The sequence below is a fragment of the Argiope bruennichi genome, chromosome 10, assembly GCF_947563725.1.
Source record: "Argiope bruennichi chromosome 10, qqArgBrue1.1, whole genome shotgun sequence".
Lineage (NCBI taxonomy): Eukaryota > Metazoa > Arthropoda > Arachnida > Araneae > Araneidae > Argiope > Argiope bruennichi.
In genome coordinates this window covers 67,033,081-67,053,516 of record NC_079160.1, presented here as the reverse complement: position 1 = coordinate 67,053,516, position 20,436 = coordinate 67,033,081, and the positions used below count along the sequence as shown (strand labels likewise).

The 20,436-nt window shown below is 29.8% G+C and overlaps 1 protein-coding gene across 1 annotated transcript in view; it reads left to right on the top strand.

Annotated features, from left to right (window-relative positions):
• The first annotated feature begins 203 nt into the window (after positions 1–203).
• LOC129987990 (DNA damage-inducible transcript 4-like protein) overlaps positions 204–20,436 on the top strand; it is a 78,112-nt gene continuing 57,879 nt past the window's right edge. Inside the window, exon 1 of the mRNA XM_056096054.1 lies at positions 204–330. Within this exon, the coding sequence (XP_055952029.1) occupies positions 219–330 (112 nt within the window). The 5' untranslated portion in view covers positions 204–218. The remainder of the gene's footprint in view (positions 331–20,436) is intronic.

The window sequence follows — 20,436 nt, the reverse complement described above, 5'->3', positions numbered from 1 at the left end:
ATAGTTTGTTGATAGCAAACCTCCTTATCAGCAAAGTCTACAAGTAAATAACTATCACCATAGTCATATGAACTTTGGTCATTTGCAGTTGGTCTTAACTATTTGAGGACAGATATGAATTCCATATAAATACAGATTGCAAATCGTTGCAGAATAGTTGCTGTAGCTTTGTTGTGTTAATCCTATAGTGTTGTTTTAAATCTTATAGTATTGATCCAATGCTTTGCCCTATGCTTGCCGATCCTCCTGATCCTTGGGTCAGACTTGAAAGAAGAGTCTTTCATAAGAGTGAGCGCAGTTTATTGGCATTGAAAGAATTAAATACGTTCGGTAGGTGAAGTATCATTTGATTGTTTTGTCTTATTTTATTTCTAAAAACTTCCATGGGTAGGTTAAATTAACAATGTAACTTACAGCAAAACCAAAATAATGAACCCGCCTATTGATATAATAATTCTATTAGTAAATAAAGATATAAAAATAAGCTTAAAAGTTTTGATTTAGTTTAATTTTGTTTATATAAGGCGTCCATCAATTTGATGTGTAATTTAAAGTGGTTATAAATTTGTTTAAACATGTAATGGAAATACTCTCCAGAAAAAGAAAGAAAGTTTAAATATCTAACTTTAAAAAAAACTTTACTTTAGATGTTTATTACTTATTAAGATTCATAGTTGATCCATGACTTCAGTAGAAGACTGTGCAAGGCGTAGATAAATTTCATGTGTAATTTAAGATGGTTATAAATTTGTCAAAACATGCAACGGAAATACTCCATAGAAAAAAAAAAGAAAGTTTAAATATCTAACTTTAAAAAAACTTTACTTTAGATGTTTATTAGTTATTAAGATTCATAGTTGATCCATGACTTCAGTAGAAGACTGTGCAAGGCGTAGATAAATTTGATGTGTAATTTAAAGTGGTTATAATTTTGTCAAAACATGTAATAGAAATACTCCATAGAAAAAAAAGAAAGTTTAAATATCTAACTTTAAAAAAATCTTTACCTTAGATGTTTATTAATTATTGAGATTTATTTTCATTCCATGACTTCAGTAAGAAAAAAAGAATTGGCTGTTTTGAAAATTTTGATCCATTTCGATATTGATTTTCTATGTGATTTTTTTTTGTAATATGTTCTAAACATTTTGGATCTTGCCAGTACATATCATTCAATCTACCATTAAGAATACATCTAACAATTTTTTTCCTGGTCAAACCACTTCTCGACAATAATACCAAAAAATAAATATTATTTCAGATCATTTGTTTGAAGACAAGTTTTGTTAAAACAAAGTCAAGGTATAGTAGGTAAAGAATTGATTAGAAGTTTTTGATCATTGGTCAGTTTTTTTTTAATTTTTTAAACCATTTGGGTATGGACACCTGAGTCATGCTTATTTCTTTAATGGGATTATTAACCTTCTTTGAACCATGGCGGTGATATTATTTATTGAAACAAAAAACATGGTTTATAACTTTTTTTCTAGTAACAGCTCGACAATGAGTCCGAAAAGTAAACTATTTTGTGAGTTTAATAATTCTTTTTTCTGAAAATAAGCTATGTTAAAACAAAATCAAAGAAAACAAAACAAAATTCTTACAAGTCCAAAGTTAGAAAATAAAATAAATTCAACACTTCGGTCAAATTTTTTCATCTCCTTAGCGATAGACTTCCTGTATGATGTTTATTTTCTTAAATAGCTATAAACTCTTCTATAGGCTGTTTGAAACTCAGCAACGGATTTCAATTCAAATTACTATTAAGTAAACTGTATTGTCTTTTTTTTCTTAGTGAAGCCATTGATCGACAATGACTCTTAAAAATTAGTAGTTTTCGTTATGCTTTTGAATTAAATATTCATCAAGCTTTCTAATTGTTCGATTGTATGCATTTATAAATCTACAACTATTTTAAATTACGTATGAGCAGTTGAATTCTTTGAATAATTCAAGATGGATATTTTTTTTGTTGCCAATTTTCCCGTTTCTGAATGAAATTTCAGATAATAATAAGATAATATAGATATAATAAGAAGCCATTTTAGCCGAAGGATTTTAAATCAAAAAATTGCTTGTAAAATTATTTTAACCCAGAAAATATTTTTTTAATTAAAATTTTGTTACATTAGGAATGAAAAATTTTAAAAAGCATAGCATATACAACACTTTACAGCCCTCACAAAATTATTTTGCCCTCTTCATTTAGAAATAATAATTCTTCTTTTCTGTTCTTGGGTCGAAATCCTTGGTTAGTTAAACATATCTAAAAGATTGAATCAAATTGCTAGATTCATTAAAAAAAACCTACATACATGCAGTCTACATTGGTGTACACATAGAATAATTAAAGAAAATCTACAATTTAAACATATTTCTCAACAGAGAAATTAGAAATTTAAATAAATAAATAAATATTCAAAGCAACTCTGGAACATAATTTGTTTACCTTTTCATTAAGAAATAATAATTCTTCTTTTCAATTCGTGGGTCGAAATCCTTGGTTGGTAAAACATCTTTAAAAGATTGAATCAAATTGCTAGATGCATTAAAAAAAAACCTACATACATGCAATCTACATTGGTGTATATGTATACTAATTAAAGAAAATCTACAATTTAAACGCATTTCTCTACAAAAACAACAAATTTTTTTAAAAAAAATGAAAATAAATATTCAAAGCAACTCTGAAAAAAAAATTATTTTGTCTTTTTTATTTAGAAGTAATAATTCTTCTTTTCAATTTTTTTTAGATAAATTTCATCAATTCAAAAAATCTTCAAAAATATATTAAAATTTGTCCAAAAACTAAATGCAATTTTTTTTTCATCCATGTTACAATTTTATGTGTTTTGGTGTGTTCTAATTGAAATTATTGTTATCATTTCAACTTGTATTCTGAGTAAGCTGCTTTCATTTAAATTTTAAGAGAAAAAATAATCTGATATAGCTTTAGAATTATATATATTTTTTTTATGAATTTCTTCTAAGCAAGAGCAAATAAATCAATCTAATTTATTCTGGAGAGTGCTGTGATTTTGATATTTCCAATGAATTTCTTCTACTCAAAAAAACAAATTAATCAATCTAATTTATTTTAAAAATTGCTATGATTTTGATATTAATATCTTTTTCAGTTATGTAGTTGTTTCACTATATTTCCAAGCAATTACATTTCAACATTTTTTACATGTATCCACTCTCTTACTGAGACATCTTAGGAAAAAAAAAACCTTACTGCTATTTTGCAGTGTTTGAACAGGATGACGAGATTCAAAATGTTTATGACAACTTCTGATTAGGTAAGTACGTGTACAAATTAGTTTAAAGGTACAAAGTCATCTTTTGGGAAGTTATAAGAGAGACAAATATTTATCGAGTTGAAATCGAAAAAATTGCTGATATCCAGAAGTTGAAACTCACAGCTTTTCCTGAAAGTAAATTAAAGACTATTTTTGATGTGACATTATTTGCTTTAAATACAGGGTGATTTTAAAGTATGCAGCCAAAATGTAGAGGCAAGTTGAGTGGATCGAAACAAGTAGATTTTGAAATGTGTGAGCATAAATGGCTTGTTGTTATAGTATAAGGGTTGCGCAAATGAAAAGTGGATATTTGGGATTGCGTCAGAATGACTGCAGCTATAGCAATGCCACCGAACAGGGATATAAAGAGCTGTAAGAGGTGTGTGTGCACTGCATACGGCGTTCAATAGTGGAAGCTATTCGTAATAGAGAAAACTGGTCGAAAGTAAAGTCCTGCCATACATGGATGCGCCCGATTCGTAAAGGAGTGCGATAGTACGGTTTTAGACTCATCGAGTGCCGCTGATGTCTCTTGATTGATTTCCTGCCCAAGGGAATGTCAATTCAACAAAATATTGCAGTGCTCTAACGAAACTACGGAAAGTAATCAAAAGCAAACGTCCAGGTCTTCTCACACAACAAGTGATCCTTCTCCATGACAATGCCAGCCCATACGTCTCCCGTGAAACAAGACGATCTTAAAAAAATTCCCTTGGAAAGTGTTAGAACATCCGCCATTTAGTCCGGATTTGTCACCCTGTGACTTCCACATCTTTGAGTACTTAAGAGAGCATTACAGGGAACACATTTCATATTCGCATGTCTAAAGTAAACAATGACCTGCTACCTAAGCGATGGGACAACGTCCATGGCAATGTCTTTTGATTTCCAATAAAGGTATTCTTTTCATTCAACTTGTCCACTTTTCATTTCGGCAACCCTTAAAGAAAGCTTTATTACGAAGATAGATGAAAAATGATCTTTCAGCCTAATTCGCCATTTCCTAGGCGTATTTCAGTGGTCATCGTGAACACTCAGGTTTTAGCACACCAGAATTTCCTCTTTTGAAGTGAAACATCACAAATACATTCATATATAAAAAACATTAATCCAAAAACTATAAAAAAATTCCATTGCATCTAATGGAAATCTATGGTTCAGATTATCAATTGCTGCTTGAGCTTTTTATAGAGTTTGTTACAATATTCGATCGCTTGCAAAAGATGAATAAATTGGTTCAGAGGGGGTGGATGCCAATTCATTGACCTTGTATTACTATGATTTTTCATTAAATTGAATCATAAAAATAGTTACCTCTTTTGAAATATCAATAATTACTCTTAACATTTCAGTTAGACATTTCATTGTAAAATCTGCTTATTTCTATCGCCTCTACTACCTTTCACATTTTTGTCAAATATTTTAGAATTGTCCATACCATACTATTGAATTTATATTTACATGTTATTGTTTGAAATGTTTATTTTTTTTCTTTAATTATCACTCCACATTTTTATTCCTATCAAAAATCTGATATTATATTATGTATGTTTGTGCATTGTCGCTGAATTTTATAACTACGCATTTCAACATGATATAATCACAAGTCGAATTTCTCAGAGTTTTTATAACCTTAGATTCAGATTTAGACATATTATACTTTAAATATAAATCAGAATAAAGTACTTGACCGAAAAAGAATATTCTAGAATTAGAATTCCCGAGTTGTGATAAAATCTTGAATGTATAGGTATTTTTCCACCATTTGCAAAAATGTGACGTGGGCTTAAAATCATCATCAAGCCATAAATTAGAAATTTATTTTGAAAAATCATATCTGCTAATAATTTTTTTCTTTTCTTTTTTCCTTCATTAAAGTCTTTTGGTTCATAAGACATCTTTCAGAAAGAATGTATACTATTTAAAAGATTTCAATGCGATAAGGATATATAAGGTCGTTATAGATTTGGTTTCTAAAAAAATAGATTTCCATATATAAAAGTTTGGAAAACTGATTTCGAAGTTTCGATTGGCAGCTTAATAATTTCTAACAATGTGAATTCTGCAATTGTTAATGGGCTGCGGTGGCCTGGTGGTAATGTCTCGGCTTCGACACCGGAGGGTTTAAGGTTCGAGAACCGATTCAACCAAAGAACCGTCGCGTACACGTGTCTGGCGCACGTTAAATTCGTCGGGGCCAAACGTTCTGCCAATGGTGTGACGTGGAAATTTGGGGAGGAGATGTGCTATCTCAGATGTCGTCCTCGTCATCTGAACATGGTTTAAAGTTACGAAGTTAGTCCCAAACTATCCCTATTGTTGCTCTAAAGCGGGAAATTAACATAATCATAACTTACCTAAACTGAACGGAACTGGAAAACTGTTCTAGAAGTTTCGATCAGCAGCTGGATAATTTCTAACTATGTGAATTCTGTAATTTTCAATGGTAATAATAAAAAATACTTCAGATACTAGAAGTGAGAGACAACTAAGAATAGAAATTGATTATCAATTTCGATTTAAAACCGAACAAATAATGAACATAAAGTAACAACTTTTCGTAATTGTTTCTTCAAACTCATGCTAAAATAAATCTTAAGATGATCTTTATTTTTTTTTAAATTCAGTATCATACAATTTTTCATGAGAAACTGATGTGTCATAAATTCTCCTTCTGCCAAATACGATTTCATTGGCTTTTATTCCTACTGTTATCATAACACAAATAAAAGCCTATAATTTAAAACTGATATATAAACTTCAACATTATTTTATTGAAATCTTTGTCATCTTAATATAAATGCCACGTCCTATAAATTGTCATTAAGATGTTTTGAAGCGATTTTATAAATTCAAGTTTAATGATTTTTTCCAAGTCAAAGTTTAAGGACAAATGTTTTTCTGCATATTCTTCCTCTTAATGATAGTATGCATTGTATAATCGAATGTGAAGATATTTTCAAAGCTGTGTAGGCATTAAGAAATAAAATCAGCAGTTTAATAGACGGCGCCAAAATTAAGGTTCCGTCAAGGCTGTTTTGAATGAATTCTAAGGTGGCCTTGATTCCGATTCTGTTATTTACGATTCTGTTAACGAGACAGTTATAACCATCTGTACATATGAAGATACGCTGTAATCAAAATGCAAGAGTAATCCAGTTTATTATCTTCTTTATTTTATCTATATCAAAGCTCTTAAAACTGTCTTCCATTTAAATACTAAATGAAGCCGCTAAAATATTCATATCACTTTTGACTTTCTCGTATTCGTAGTATAGAGAAAGTACAGAAATCGTCAATAAATTCGAACTCGAGATTTTGACGACTATCCGTGTTTTGGACTTCCTTGAGTTCAAAAAACACATTATTGGAAAATCCCCGTTTGTCTGTCTATCTGTCTGTCTGTGAGAAGGATAACTGAAAAACGCTTTGATCAAGATAGTTCAAATTTCGTATACTGTCTTTACACCAAATGTGCAGATTTCTATCAAATTTTAAGTAAAATTTGTTCAGAGGAAGTCCATCTGTCCGGCTGTTCGCCTGTATGTTAACACGATAATTACAAAACAAAGAGAGCTAGATATGTAAAATTTAGTACACAGATTTAACATCTATAGTGTAGACACCCTGCCAAATTTTGAGCCAAATTCATGTATCAAATTTGGTATGGAGTTTTATGACTATAAATGCAATGTTGTGCCAAATTTTCGTTTCATTTGATTGAGGTACACGTCTAAAGCACATATTTATTTTTCGGGAGCTATCAATCCCATGTCAGGTATCAATCGCCAAATAATTCGCCAAGGATGACGCGATAAATTCAGTAAAAAGGCTAAATTCACGCCAAAAGTTACTATTTCGTAATTATTGTACGCCAATGGAATGTAAGGCATTCTCTGGCATGACATGTTTATTAGAGAGCCCGTGAGAACGTTTTTAGGAGACCAACACCACTGATTTAATTTTCTTATTGGATAGCTTTCTTTGCAGGTACTGACCTACGGAAAACTATATTATTGATCTTAGAATCATAATAGAGTATAACCTCAATTATCCGTACTGATCAAGAACTGTAATCCTCACCTCAGATAATCGAAAATTCGTTTTAATAGATACCAAATTTTAAATTTTGACTTTTTCACTTTTCATAAACTTTTTTTTACAAAAGTATTGATTTGAAGTTATAAAAATAAGAACTACCATGTATCAGCATTTGTTTGTTTTTTAACAAACTCTTTACATGCTTTTTTATTTTGTCATATACGAAGTATAGAAAAAGAAAATATTGTAATCATAAAAAAAAAAAAAATCGAACTTGACATTTTAGTGAATCTTCTTGTGCACCATAAATATAATTTTGAAATTATGTCTGCCTGTGAACACGATGATTCGGAAAAACTTTTAGCTGAACGTATGAAATTTGGAATGTGGTTTTGCACCAAATGTGTGGATTTCTATCAAATTTTAAAAGAAACCCAAATTTGAAGTTTGTTTATATGACTGTCTGAGTTCCGGCGAAAATTATCCCTTCAAAACGTAAAGAGCTAGACAGATAAGATTTGGTACTCAAATTTAGTATTTAAAGTATAGATTTATACGAAATTTGGAGCGTAATCAATCTAGGGATTGTTTGTCCGCCCTGTACTTTCGCCTACATGCAAATGTGATATTTAAAAACGCAAAGACTTAGATAAATGATATTAGGTATGCAATTTTGTTGCAAAAGCTTTTGTTTTGTGTCAAATTTTGAGCGCATTCAGTTTCTAAAAAGACATCCCAACTACATATTTGGTTCTTCCAATATATTGCGAAGTATCAAGCGCTCATATGCGAACCCTGAAAATAAAAATCTGAGCATTTGTAGAGTTTACGATTTTGCCTAACGTCCACAGGTTTCATGCGGTAGGCGAGAAGATGACAGAATTTTTTTAGGGAATACACGAGAAAGTGTAAGAGAGAAATAATAATTAGTTTTAATAAAAGGATTGAGAATTGTTTTCTCAACACAGTTACAGTGACTTTTTCTTTGAAAAATGCGTGAATTTTGATAACTTTACTATTGAGAATAAACTTCGTGTTCTCATTTTTTTTTCTAAATAATTACTTGATTTATAATAGATCACCTCCTGATAAAGTTTTTTTTTTTTTTTTTATTAGCCATCGCTCTGACAGTTTCACACCCACCCAGGTAACCCGCATTGTTGTTTTTCAAGTTTTTTTTTTTTTTTTTTTTTTTTTTATCATGAAGCTGCCGTTAATCCCAACTTTGACATCCTTTCCTGTGTCAAAGTTAGGATTGGCTATTGGTTTTCCACAAATTCGGTATCTTGAAAAAGAAAAAATAAGTTGGATTTTCTGGTACCGATTCGGTTGATAGAGGTCTGTATAATCAAGATTCTATTGTTCTTCAAAAGGTTCCGATAAAGTTTTTTGATAATTGTTTAAAATATTGCGTTAACTTTTTTTATTGAATTTTTAAATGTAATGTAATTTTCTTCTTCTCAACATCGTATTGGTTTATTGTTAACACTGAACATATTTGTTAATAATAATTTTATACTTGGAATAATAATTTCATTGCTTTGATTCATTGATTAGAATACTTCAAAGTAGAATTTTTTTTCTATTCTAGTTATTTTTTTATTATTTTTTTATTTTTTTACTCTAATTTATTATTATAAGCGCCATGAATTCTTTTGAAATTAGATTTTTTCCTCTGAATTTACCACCAGTACCGTTACTCGTAGGGAATCAAAATTTAATTACATTAACAGATGAACTGATGATGTATTTCTCAAAATATTAAAATATTTAGCATATTTAGAAATGAATGAACACTCGAATGCAAAATTTCACTTTTATAAATATAAAACAAATCAAATCATGTAAAAATTCATACATTAAGGCAATTATTTCTCAATCCTTTGATTCGCTAAGCACTTTTTAAAATTTCATTTCTTACTAAATTTGATTTTAAAAAATAATAAATTGATCTTAATAACTGGAAACTGTAAAGGAATGCTAAATAGGAAAAATTTAGAAATGAATAGGCGTGATATAAAATGAATAGACGTGACATTTTTTACTGGAATCAGAAAAAAAGAAAATTAAAACAGTTATATTTTAACTATTTTTATGATAAATAAACGCACATAAGGAAATGTATTTAACAAAAGTGATTAAATGATCCCAAATTTAGTACAATGATCCTGGGTTTTGACTCTTTTTTTTTTTATTTTTTTTTTTTTATTTTCCATATCTGGATAGAGTTTAAGTTCAGAAAATTCTAGTGACTTCAATTTTAGTTCATATTTTAAATGCATTTGAAATTAATTATTTTTTCTTTTTAATTATATTTTTTTTATAAATTTAAATCATGTGACAAATCAAGATCTTTTTGAAGGTAAAAATTCTTCCTCATTCATTTAAAAATGATTAACTGCTCTATAATATTTAACCATTTTGTAGTTTTTTCGATACCAGTAATCAGATACCTGGTTCGATACCGATAACCAGTTTTTTCGATAGCCTTTTCAATATAACAGTGCTTATAGTTTGACATATTATCTTTGTGGAGAAAAAAAATCATGCAACAGAATGTTGAAAAAAATCACTCAAACCCCTTAATAAGACAAAGCTGCCGAATCTGGTTCATATTTACTTTTTGGGTAGTAAATTCTCACTAAAAAAGGTTTTTTTTTTTTTTTTTTTTTTTTTTTTTTTTTAAATTTCAGTTAGATATTTTTAAATAAAAATATATCTGAAATTGATAGAATTTTTTTCATAATTTTTGTAATATACTATGATGCAAAAACCATTTTTAATTAATCTTTAACTAATTAACTCGAATTTATCTTTCAATGTCCTTCAAATCTCCTTTTTTAATGTCAAGTGCTGACACATATACACATCGAAAGCAATGTAAATAGTAAATTTTGTGAAAAATCATAATAAAGCGAATAAGATTTCGTTTTTATTTTATAAAAAAATTTACGCACTGGCCGCGCAAAATAAAGATTTGGATTGACGTGTGTACACATCGAATGCACTTAATTGTTTAATTACTTTAAAATTCAATAAATAATATTTTCAATGAAGCTGATTTTATCTCCCTACAATTTCTTTCTTAAATTTAAAATTTTTTTTAATTAAATTATTTGTAAGATTTTTAAGTACATTTTACAACTGCACTTTTTATCGAATAGTTATTTGTTTAGATTTACGCTCGTTGCAGCGATATTAAATACAATTTCTGTATGCATGCTATCGCTACTACATAAATAAAAGCATTTTTAAAAATAAAATAAAATTGAATGAATTAATCCTAATACATTATCATGCTATAATATTTCGAACTATATATTTCATTTTTCTATGCATTCATTATTTGTTGTTGCTGCTGTTTTTTATCTTTACTCTATATAAAGCCAGCATTGCATTCTCTCGGTCAATGCCAAATCATGAATTTTGAGATATTTTCCTCAAATCAGCAAAAAAATAAATAAATAAATAAAAACTCATATACAAAAGAAACCGCAAACGATTTTACAGAATGCAGACATCTGCAGACAGCGTGGCTTCAAACAAAATTTCCTCCTGCACGTGCAAGATCCAGTGTAAATAGAAGGGGACACGGAGAAGAAAAGACTAATTGAGATAAAATTATTGCATAACTGATGGCAACACGGATTCTCACAAAAGCTTAACAATGCCAGAAACTTAGAAATGAAAGCATCTCTTGGAAATATTTAAAGCAGCAGGTTTCATTTTAAAGCATTGTTGCTGGGTTCAATTATTATTATTCTTTTTTTCCTTAGAGGTATTGCAGATTTATGACTAATGTAATGTGTTTCTGCTTGAACTGCTTTACGGATGCCTTGCAATGCAGGGAACTCTGCTACGTGCCTGAAGCCACGTAAATAAATTACCAATTGATTTACTGTTAGGATGGCAACATTCATTCTTTAATAGCTCCTGAGCATTTTTTTCATGACTTCTTTACCGTAAATATTTAGCTCAAATATAAATCTCCAATTTGTATTATTATATAATAATATAAAAGGATATTTTTATTATTATTATTGGAAGTTAAAATATACTACATTTTGTGGATAATCGGTGGCAATAACAATTTAATAAAAAGCGGGCAGATAGGTATATATTACCCGAGCTCTAAGTTGAGAGATAGTGGCGCGAAGAGAATAAGCGGCGCATATGAATTGATTTTCTTCGATTTTGATATCAGCAGTGGCGGGAAAAATGTGCATACACCATGAGATTAATATTAATTACTTAATTTCAATCATATGTGGCTTTAAAAATATAAAAACAAGACTTAGCAGCATTTTAGCATTGCGCCACTCAGAGCATAGTTAAAATCAATGGCGTTTGTAACATAATAGGCTATTTTCGTCTCCCAGTCACTTATAAAAGATACATGGATAGCATGATATTATGTTTTTACTCGATCATTATGTTTCAATTAATAAAAAAATGTCATAAACATACAAATTATTCGTTTCCATGCCGTCCCATAAAACTGGTCACTTATTGAGGAATGATGCTGCGAGCGCAATACATTTTAAATGAAATATATTTTAATATGTTTTAGATTAAAAGGGAAAAAATGAGACTGAAGGAGGCTGAAAACATGTCCTTTTTTCTCCAATTGTACCCAAAGGACTATATTGTCTTTATATATGGAGCATCGAAGTACTTTTCAGGTAAATATCCAGGGGCAATGTGCTTTTCCATAAAATTTGGCATATAAATACGTTATGTATTTAAAGGAAATTGTAATGGTTAGTGTAGTAAAGTAAACAGGGAATCAAATCAAAGGAATAACTTGCAAGGGATTGATTTTGGAAGCCTGTTTTAACCAAATGTGTTTCTTTATATTGACACACTGTTTAAAGAAGAATTACAGAATTTAAAAAAAAAAAGGAATATTTTTTAATACCTTATTATAAATTATCTTTAGGAAAATTTTATTTCAAGGATCGCTGCTCAAAGATTGATCTGATCATATGGTAAAATTTAATAAATTATTACAATGTGAATATCATATTATTGATTTCGTATACTCAAATTTGTCCGCAAAATTCATGCAAGTTTTTAATAATCTATAATTTCTTCTAACAAACCTCATTTTTTTTCTATTTGCTTTCAAAGGAATAATTTTGTTCATCTAAATGCAATTACTTAAATGCTGTTATTATTTAAGAATGATGTAATTCTGTATAATGGAATTTTTAGACTAAGGGTTAAGACTTGAAATAGAATAATTTTTCTTGGGAAGGCCAAAGCTTGAGCAAGCTTTGGGAGCTTAAAGGATTATTTAGCATTGGCAGCAGAAAGCTAAACATTAAACTATTGTGTTAAAGGATGAACTAAATACTGTTGAAGTAGCCATTAAATATATTAAACAGTAAGGGAGTTGCTATTAAATACAGGGTGGTTATAATTAAACTTCCCCTATAAACAGCATTCGGCAACGCAAACGGGTGAACGGATTGCAACGAAATTTTGTGTTTAGACAATACAGCAGAAGCTCTTACTGAATTTTGAAGGGAAAAAATTTGTTCCAAAATGTCCACCAGAGGGCGCCTTTTCCAAAAAAACATTAAATTTAACACAATAAAAGACCAAACGGAATACAAAAACAATATTAACATTTATTGATTAGTTTTTGATCATCTTGTCATCGAACCACGATAAGAAAGAATAACAGTACGCTGTTTGAGATAAAAACAAACCAGTTCAGTCTGCAGAAACAAGAACAGATTAGGACGAAATTGCACAAGAAGAGCAGTTGTTAATCGTGGCCAGGATGATGTAGGGAAAGTTGCTCCATGTGACCACCCTCATTCACCTTTAAAATTTGAAAACAATGGACACTGGGTTCAACAGCAGAGAGTAACTGATCAGTAATGAAGCTCCGCATTTGAAGCGTTATGGAATTCTTTAAGTCATTCAATGTCACAACACCTCCACGATACACCAGACTTTTTAAGCGGCCCCCATAACCAGAACGTAATAGTACAATAGAAGCGACTAATAACACGTTCGTCTGTGAAGTGTTGGAGCAATAGCGCCTTCAGAGACTCATGGATATGTGGAGGCGCACAATTCTGCATGAAAATGGTCGATGCCTTGGTATAGTTGGGGCACAACAAACGTCTACAGTATGTCATGGTACCGACGACACGTAACAGAACATGTGACAGAACCACCTTCAGTTATTTTCTCAAAGAAGAATGACCCAAGGATAAATGTCGCCGTGAATCCACACCAGACAGTCATCTTTGGAGAATGTAGGGGTATTTCAGTGTGCATCCGCGGATTTTCCTTAGCCCAAATGCGGCAATTCTGTGTGTTGATTGTCCCATTGAGGTAGAAATGAGCCTCATCACTCCACAGGATATTCCAAAGCCATGTCAGATCAACAGTCATTCTGTTGAGAAAACTTATTGCGAATGAGAGGCGATCATTCGATCAGACTCTATCAAGCAGCTCTTTGATATGGTGAATCTTGTATCGGAAGTAGTGCATTATATTTCTGGGCACTTTTCGGACGGTGTTGTAAGAACAGCCTGTCTGTCGAGAAACTGCACGTGCGTTACTGCTCCCAAACTCTGATTTCTGCGTCTGTGCGGCAACAGCTGTCTTGATGGCATCAACAAGTACAGGTGTGATAGGTATACGGTCTCTTCCAGGTTGAACTTCTAATGTCCCAGCCGCGTCAAATCTCTTAATAATGGCCCGGATACCTTTAATGGACACTAGTCTACGAAGTAGGTTCTTTACACGACGAAATTCACGAACTGCAACTGAAGCCTTCCCATTTTTTTCGTAAAACAACTTCACCAATAACGCACGTTCAACTAAAGATACCGTCATCATTTCAGCCGGAAACATCGACATAAAACCTGACAAAGACTGCAAACGTTTCATACCCTACCTTGTTTTGAAAAAAGCTTCCTTTTCGTCGCAAGCATGCAAATCTCGACATTTTTTTTTCCTAGAAGGACAGAATTACATTTTATTACTTATAATTCTTGTTCTGGATTGTTCCGGAAAAAGTACCCTTTGGTAAACATTTTAGAACTAAAAATTTTTTTTGAAATTTCTTGAGCGCATCTCGTGTATAGTCTACATACCAAATTTTGTTGCAATCCGTTCATCCGTTTACGTTGTAGGATGCTGCTTATAGGGGAAGTTTAATTATAACCACCCTGTACATTAAACAGCAAGAGTTGCAGTTTAATGTATTTAAAAGCAACCTTAAGTTCTGATAAGATGCTTTTCTTAAATTTACTCTACATGCCAATAGGACTCAATCTGTTGAAAAGTAACGAACTAATACAAACTTTTTTGTAAAGAAACAAAAAAGCCTATTTTATCTTAATAAATTCACTTAAATATTGTTTTTTTTATTTACTTTTTAAGATAGGCTTAGTTGATCAGCTTGATAGTTATAAAGGGTATCCCAAAATTAACGCAAGATTTGAATTTGCCATCATTTGTGCAGTGCAGTGTTGGCAACAATATTAAAAAAAACCATTTGACAGTTGATAGTTTAGGGTTAGTAAAAATGGAGTGTTACACGATAAAACAACGTGTTTTCATCGTTGAATAATATTTCATTTCAAAAATAATGAACGTCTGGCAGCCACAGTTCGCAAATTTGAGAATTAGGCCTCTGGATCGTATGATGTAACACCACTAGATTTCTTTTTATAGGGTTATTCGAATTCAAATGTATGTGCCAACCAGCTCAAAACCAGCTCATTTATAAAAAATCAATTAAAAAAAATCTTCTCAGATTTTCGAACTGTGACTACCAGACTTTCATTATTTTTGAAATGTTGATCAACAATGAAAATACGTCATGGAAAATTTTGATAAAAGAGTGCTTTTGTACCAGCAAAGCCGTAGAGGCCATTTACACTATGTGTTATTCCCTATCCTGTGTACTTTATAATTCAATAAAAATATATCAATTTAAAGAATTAAAAACTGCATTTTTTATTTAATTCAAATTTTGCGTTAACACATTGTTCTATTGTGTAACGTCTATTTTTACTAACCCTAAACTATCAGCTGTCAGGTGGTTTTTTGAATAGAGTTTCCAAAACTTTGCTGAACGAATGGATGCAAATTCAAATCTTACGTTAATTTTGGGACAACCTTTTAATTTCACTATTTATCTTGAAATACAATATAGCATGAAATATGTCAAGTTTGATACAAGTCTTGAAGGTTATTTTACATAAAAATTTTATGCAATATCCAAGATTGATAATTCACATTTAAATCAAATAAACAAGACGATACTATATTGATGTTTAAAATATAATAATCTAAATCTAATCGGAATTATCAGATATAAAAAAAATAACTTTAATACAGAAGTTTATTTTAAAATCTATTACGGAAAATCAATACCAAACTTCTCGAGTATATCCTACAAGCAACTTTCTTTTATTGAATCAGTTATTTAGTGCGAGAATATATGGAGTTAACCTAAGATATTAAGGTAACTTTTTGTAACATCAGATTAAGCTGATGGTTAATGCTGATTTATTAAAATAGCTAAACGCTCTGTGCCGATGCTTATCAGAGTGCAAAGCTCTGTGATAACTAATGTTAGCTGATGCATACTGAGTGGCAGGTATTAGCAAATGATTCGAAACATGGCATCTAGTATTTATACTATGCGACACTGCGTTTCAGGAAATGAGTTTAATCTAATTCAAAGTTCACTTCCTCGAATAAGTTCTCGTCATAGTTAGGTTAGGTTTATTTAAATCTGTGAGCATATGACATGGCCAAGGGAAAAAATAATCTTTTTACTCTCGTTTTTCATAAGTAAAGAGTGTTCCAAAATTAACGCGAGATTCGAATTTGCCACCATTCGTTCAGCAAAGTGTTGGCAACCTTATTAAAAAAAACCGTTTGACAGTTGATAGTTTTGGGTTAATAAAAATGGGGCATTATACGATAGAACAGCGTGTTAAAGCAAGATTTGAACTAATAAAAAACACAAATTGTTATATTTTTATTGAATTGTAAAGTACACAGGATAAGGTTATGTATGGAATAACACATAGGACAAATGGCTTCCACGGCTTTTCTGGCAGATATACACTTTTTTGTCGAAATTTTCCATAGCCACTTTGCATAAATGTGGCCAAATTTCGTTGATGCAGCTTTCAATTTCCTCTTTTAATACACGCGTGCTTGTGGACTTATTTGGAGAGATCCTTAACTTCAAATAATCCCATAAAAGGAAATTCAATGGTACTAAATCACACGATTTAGGGGACCAATTCTCATACTTTCAAACTGTGACCGCCAGACTTTCAAATATCAACAATGAAAATACGTTGCTCTATCGTTCAATGCTCCCTTTTTATTAACCCTAAACTATCAGCTGTCAAATGACTTTTTTTAATAGGATTGCGAACACTTTACTGCACGAATAGTGGCAAATTTAAATCTTGTGTTAATTTTGGGACACCCTTAATTCCACTTCTAACCAGCAATTAAAAATAAATGTTTTTAGGTATATTATATAATCAAATGAGTTCTATTATTAGCTACACAAATAATTTATAAATATCAAAAATTAGCTTGAATTTTCGCTTTCGATTTCATAATTCTCATGTTTTCTTACCATTCATTGGCGCATCTTGGCGAAATTTTGATATAGCGCCAAAAAATACAATTCAGCTACCTCATATTTTCTTATAGTGATATTGGAAATTACAGTTAGGAAGAAAAACGTCTTTATACTATTTTAAATTTTAAAAAAGCCATCAAAAACAAACAATATTCATGATAGTCATTTAAATGCCGTCGATTTTTTTTTTCCTGGCGTCCACACTTTGTTCAAAATTGCTTATATTATGTTTAAAGCAGATGACTACTGTTGCAAAAATGTCAAACATTTTTTGTTCCATATTTTTAATTTTTGAGCAATATTTTTTTATAAAATCGTTTGAATTTTATTTCTAAGCCTTTTTTTGGGAAGTTACATTGACTTATATAACAGCAAAATACACGTTTTAATACTATTTTACATGTTTAGACGCAATTTTCTCCAGTTCTAAATTAAGCAGAATTTTCTGTCGCAAAACACTGGAAATTAAAATCTAATGCATATTTTTTTTTGTCCAAATTTAATCAGATAATTTTTCAATATCTTTACAGTTCTTGAACTAGAAAATAAGCAATCTATCGATTTAGAAATATTCTATAGTTGTTTTAATGTTTCATAATATGAAAAAAAAATTCAAAATTTCATTTTATTCATCTGTTGAACCTCGATAAGATTGGATAAAAGGAGAGCTCTTTTTAGATCTACTCAAAAACAGACAAACCGAGAGACAATCAACCCATTGTTCCAAAACTGTAAAAAAAAAAAAAATGAGAGAATTTTGATCTAAAGTTATAAATTAAATTTTGTCCACCACCTTTAATTTATCTTGTTCATCTGACAAACAGGAATTGTGGACAAAATTCGATACAATCTACAGTTTTAGGGTCAGGATATTATAGCAAATTTCATTTGTCTAGCTCACTTCGTTTGTGTGTTATTACATTCACAGACAAACACAACTCAATTTTGTTTTATTTCTATGATTTTATATGCGCGCTTTGTAAAATTTCATCAAAATTTCAAAGGCAATTTTTTTTATTGCGATATTTTTTTGTATATTTAAAAATAAATAAAAAAAAAGAATAATTTTAATGAATTATGGCTATGCTTATGCAGTTTCATGCATTATTTATTAAAAACATTTTTTTTTTTAAATTTCTCATTTAGAAATTACCAGAATCCGTCACTAACCCTTATCTTATCTCAGCGATTTCTTGTAAATTCATGAATTTTAAACTAATCCACGTGTTGTTCAAGAAATTATGTGTTTTTACTCGAGCAAAATGTGCAATGTTTTCCACGAAAAAAAGAGCCGAGTCATTCTCTATGACGTGATCACGTGGCTGAGACATATTTCTGCATGTCAAAATGTTATTACATAAGAATATATATTTCACTCAATTTTTGCAACATATTTCGAAATTTATATCAAAGATAACAAACCCTTTTTGTAACCTTATGTTTTAGGGCTTTCATTACAACGTACTAAGTTATTTTTTTTACCAATCATTTCATCTGTTATGCAATTAAGCATATACATAACGTTCATCTAAAATTCGTTTATTTAATTCTTAGTTTCCATTTTACAATTTTATACAGGGTAACTTAAAGTAATTACTCCGAATGTAAATAACTATATCTTGCGTATAAGCAACGATGAGGAGGGAAAAGAAATGTGAATATTTCTCAGAAAATTGTTTAACCCTTTAAAGGGCCATTTTTTTTCTAGTCATATTATGTTAAAATATTTTTAGGCTTGAAATTAAAATAAGAAAAGGGATTCATTTAGCTTATTAGATAAATTTCATTTGATGAATTAATTAATTTGGTTAATTAATAATTAAGTATCAAATCAAGACGCATCATTTTGTGTAAAATAAAGAACTAAAGCATCTAAGTTTCTGTCTTTCTAAAATAATTTATCAGAACTTATGACAACATACATAAATTCATACAAAGATTGATAAATTTGGTGGAAAGCATACTTCCCACGGCCCTAGAAAGGGTTAAATATGTAATAATTATTCTTAGTAACTTCTCTTGGTCATGTTGTATTTCTGTAGTTCCCATTGTTGTTATTTTTTGTTGAATATAATACAAAATCAATGGCAGACGATTTTATAAAGATAAAGCCCATATATTTAAAGTTTTATTATAAAATTTAATATAATATCAATCGCTTCAATGTTTCCTTATACAAGTGTCCCTATTACCTCTAAATAATGATAGATCTATGCTATAAAAAATAACTATTCAATGGCGTACGGTTAGTGGCATGCAGTGGTACGATTAAGTAAAAAGAAAAAATATAACAGTAAAAAAATTGTTTTAATATACAGATTTGAATACATACACATGCAATAATACTATTCAATAAATAAAAAAAAAACCTAACCTCTAGTCAAAAATAAGTCATAACATGTAGATATATTATATATTATATATTTTTATTTTTTGTCAAATAAAAAATATCTTATATATATGTAAACATAATTTAGCAGTTACGTAACCGAATAGAAAAAAACTTTTGAAATTTCAAACTTCGATTTATTTCACTACGGGAGGCATTTTATATACAAGAAGCGATGATAAACTGACGTCCACGATTTAAGAGCAAAAGAGACAGAAGTTTTTCCCCTCAGTGTTTTTACTATGAGATTTGGATAACGATTTTTTGCCACATGTCGATTTAGAGAAGGGAATTTTAGGTATCTTTAAAACAATGTTATAAGCATCAGGAATTTTTATCCTTTCACTCTGAGTGGGTGAAAATGCTGAGACCAACAGTTTTCTAAAGCGCGTGTAGAATTCATCCTATAAAAAAGTGGGAATTGTATCAGGAAATAAAATAACATTTTTGAATGTAGTTAATAAAGTCTAAATTAAAATAAAAATTTAGGAAATTAATTAGCATTTACATTGTGTGTGTATGTGTGTGTATTTGTTATTTATCAAATAAAAAGAAAAGAGATTTAAACCTCCCAGTCCAAAATATCGTACAAAATGATGCTTCAGGCATGATTAGGCTATCTTTTGATGCGTTAATCTACCGTTATGTTAATGCATTTTTTTTAAAAAAAATAATCCTTGATTAAAGCAACGATAACGTACCAACAAAAAATATGAATAATGTATGAACAAAACAAAAAAGAATTAATACCTTTGTATCATAGACGTGCAATAAGAAAAATGAAAAAAAGTATTGTTTCCAGATATAGCTAAAAACAATATTAAAAAAAAACTTGTATGCAAAAAAAAAAAAAAAAATTACGGAAATAAAATTGGTAGCAATTTTTTTAAAATTTTAAAGTGATATAAAAATGTTTATGGTGGAAAACATTAAAATTTTAATTAATTTTAAAATAATTAAAATATAACACAAATTTTGAAAAAAAAATCTTTTTCTTAGTCAGCATATATTATTCAAGTTTTAAAATGTTGAATTTGACGGTACATGTTTAAAGGTTT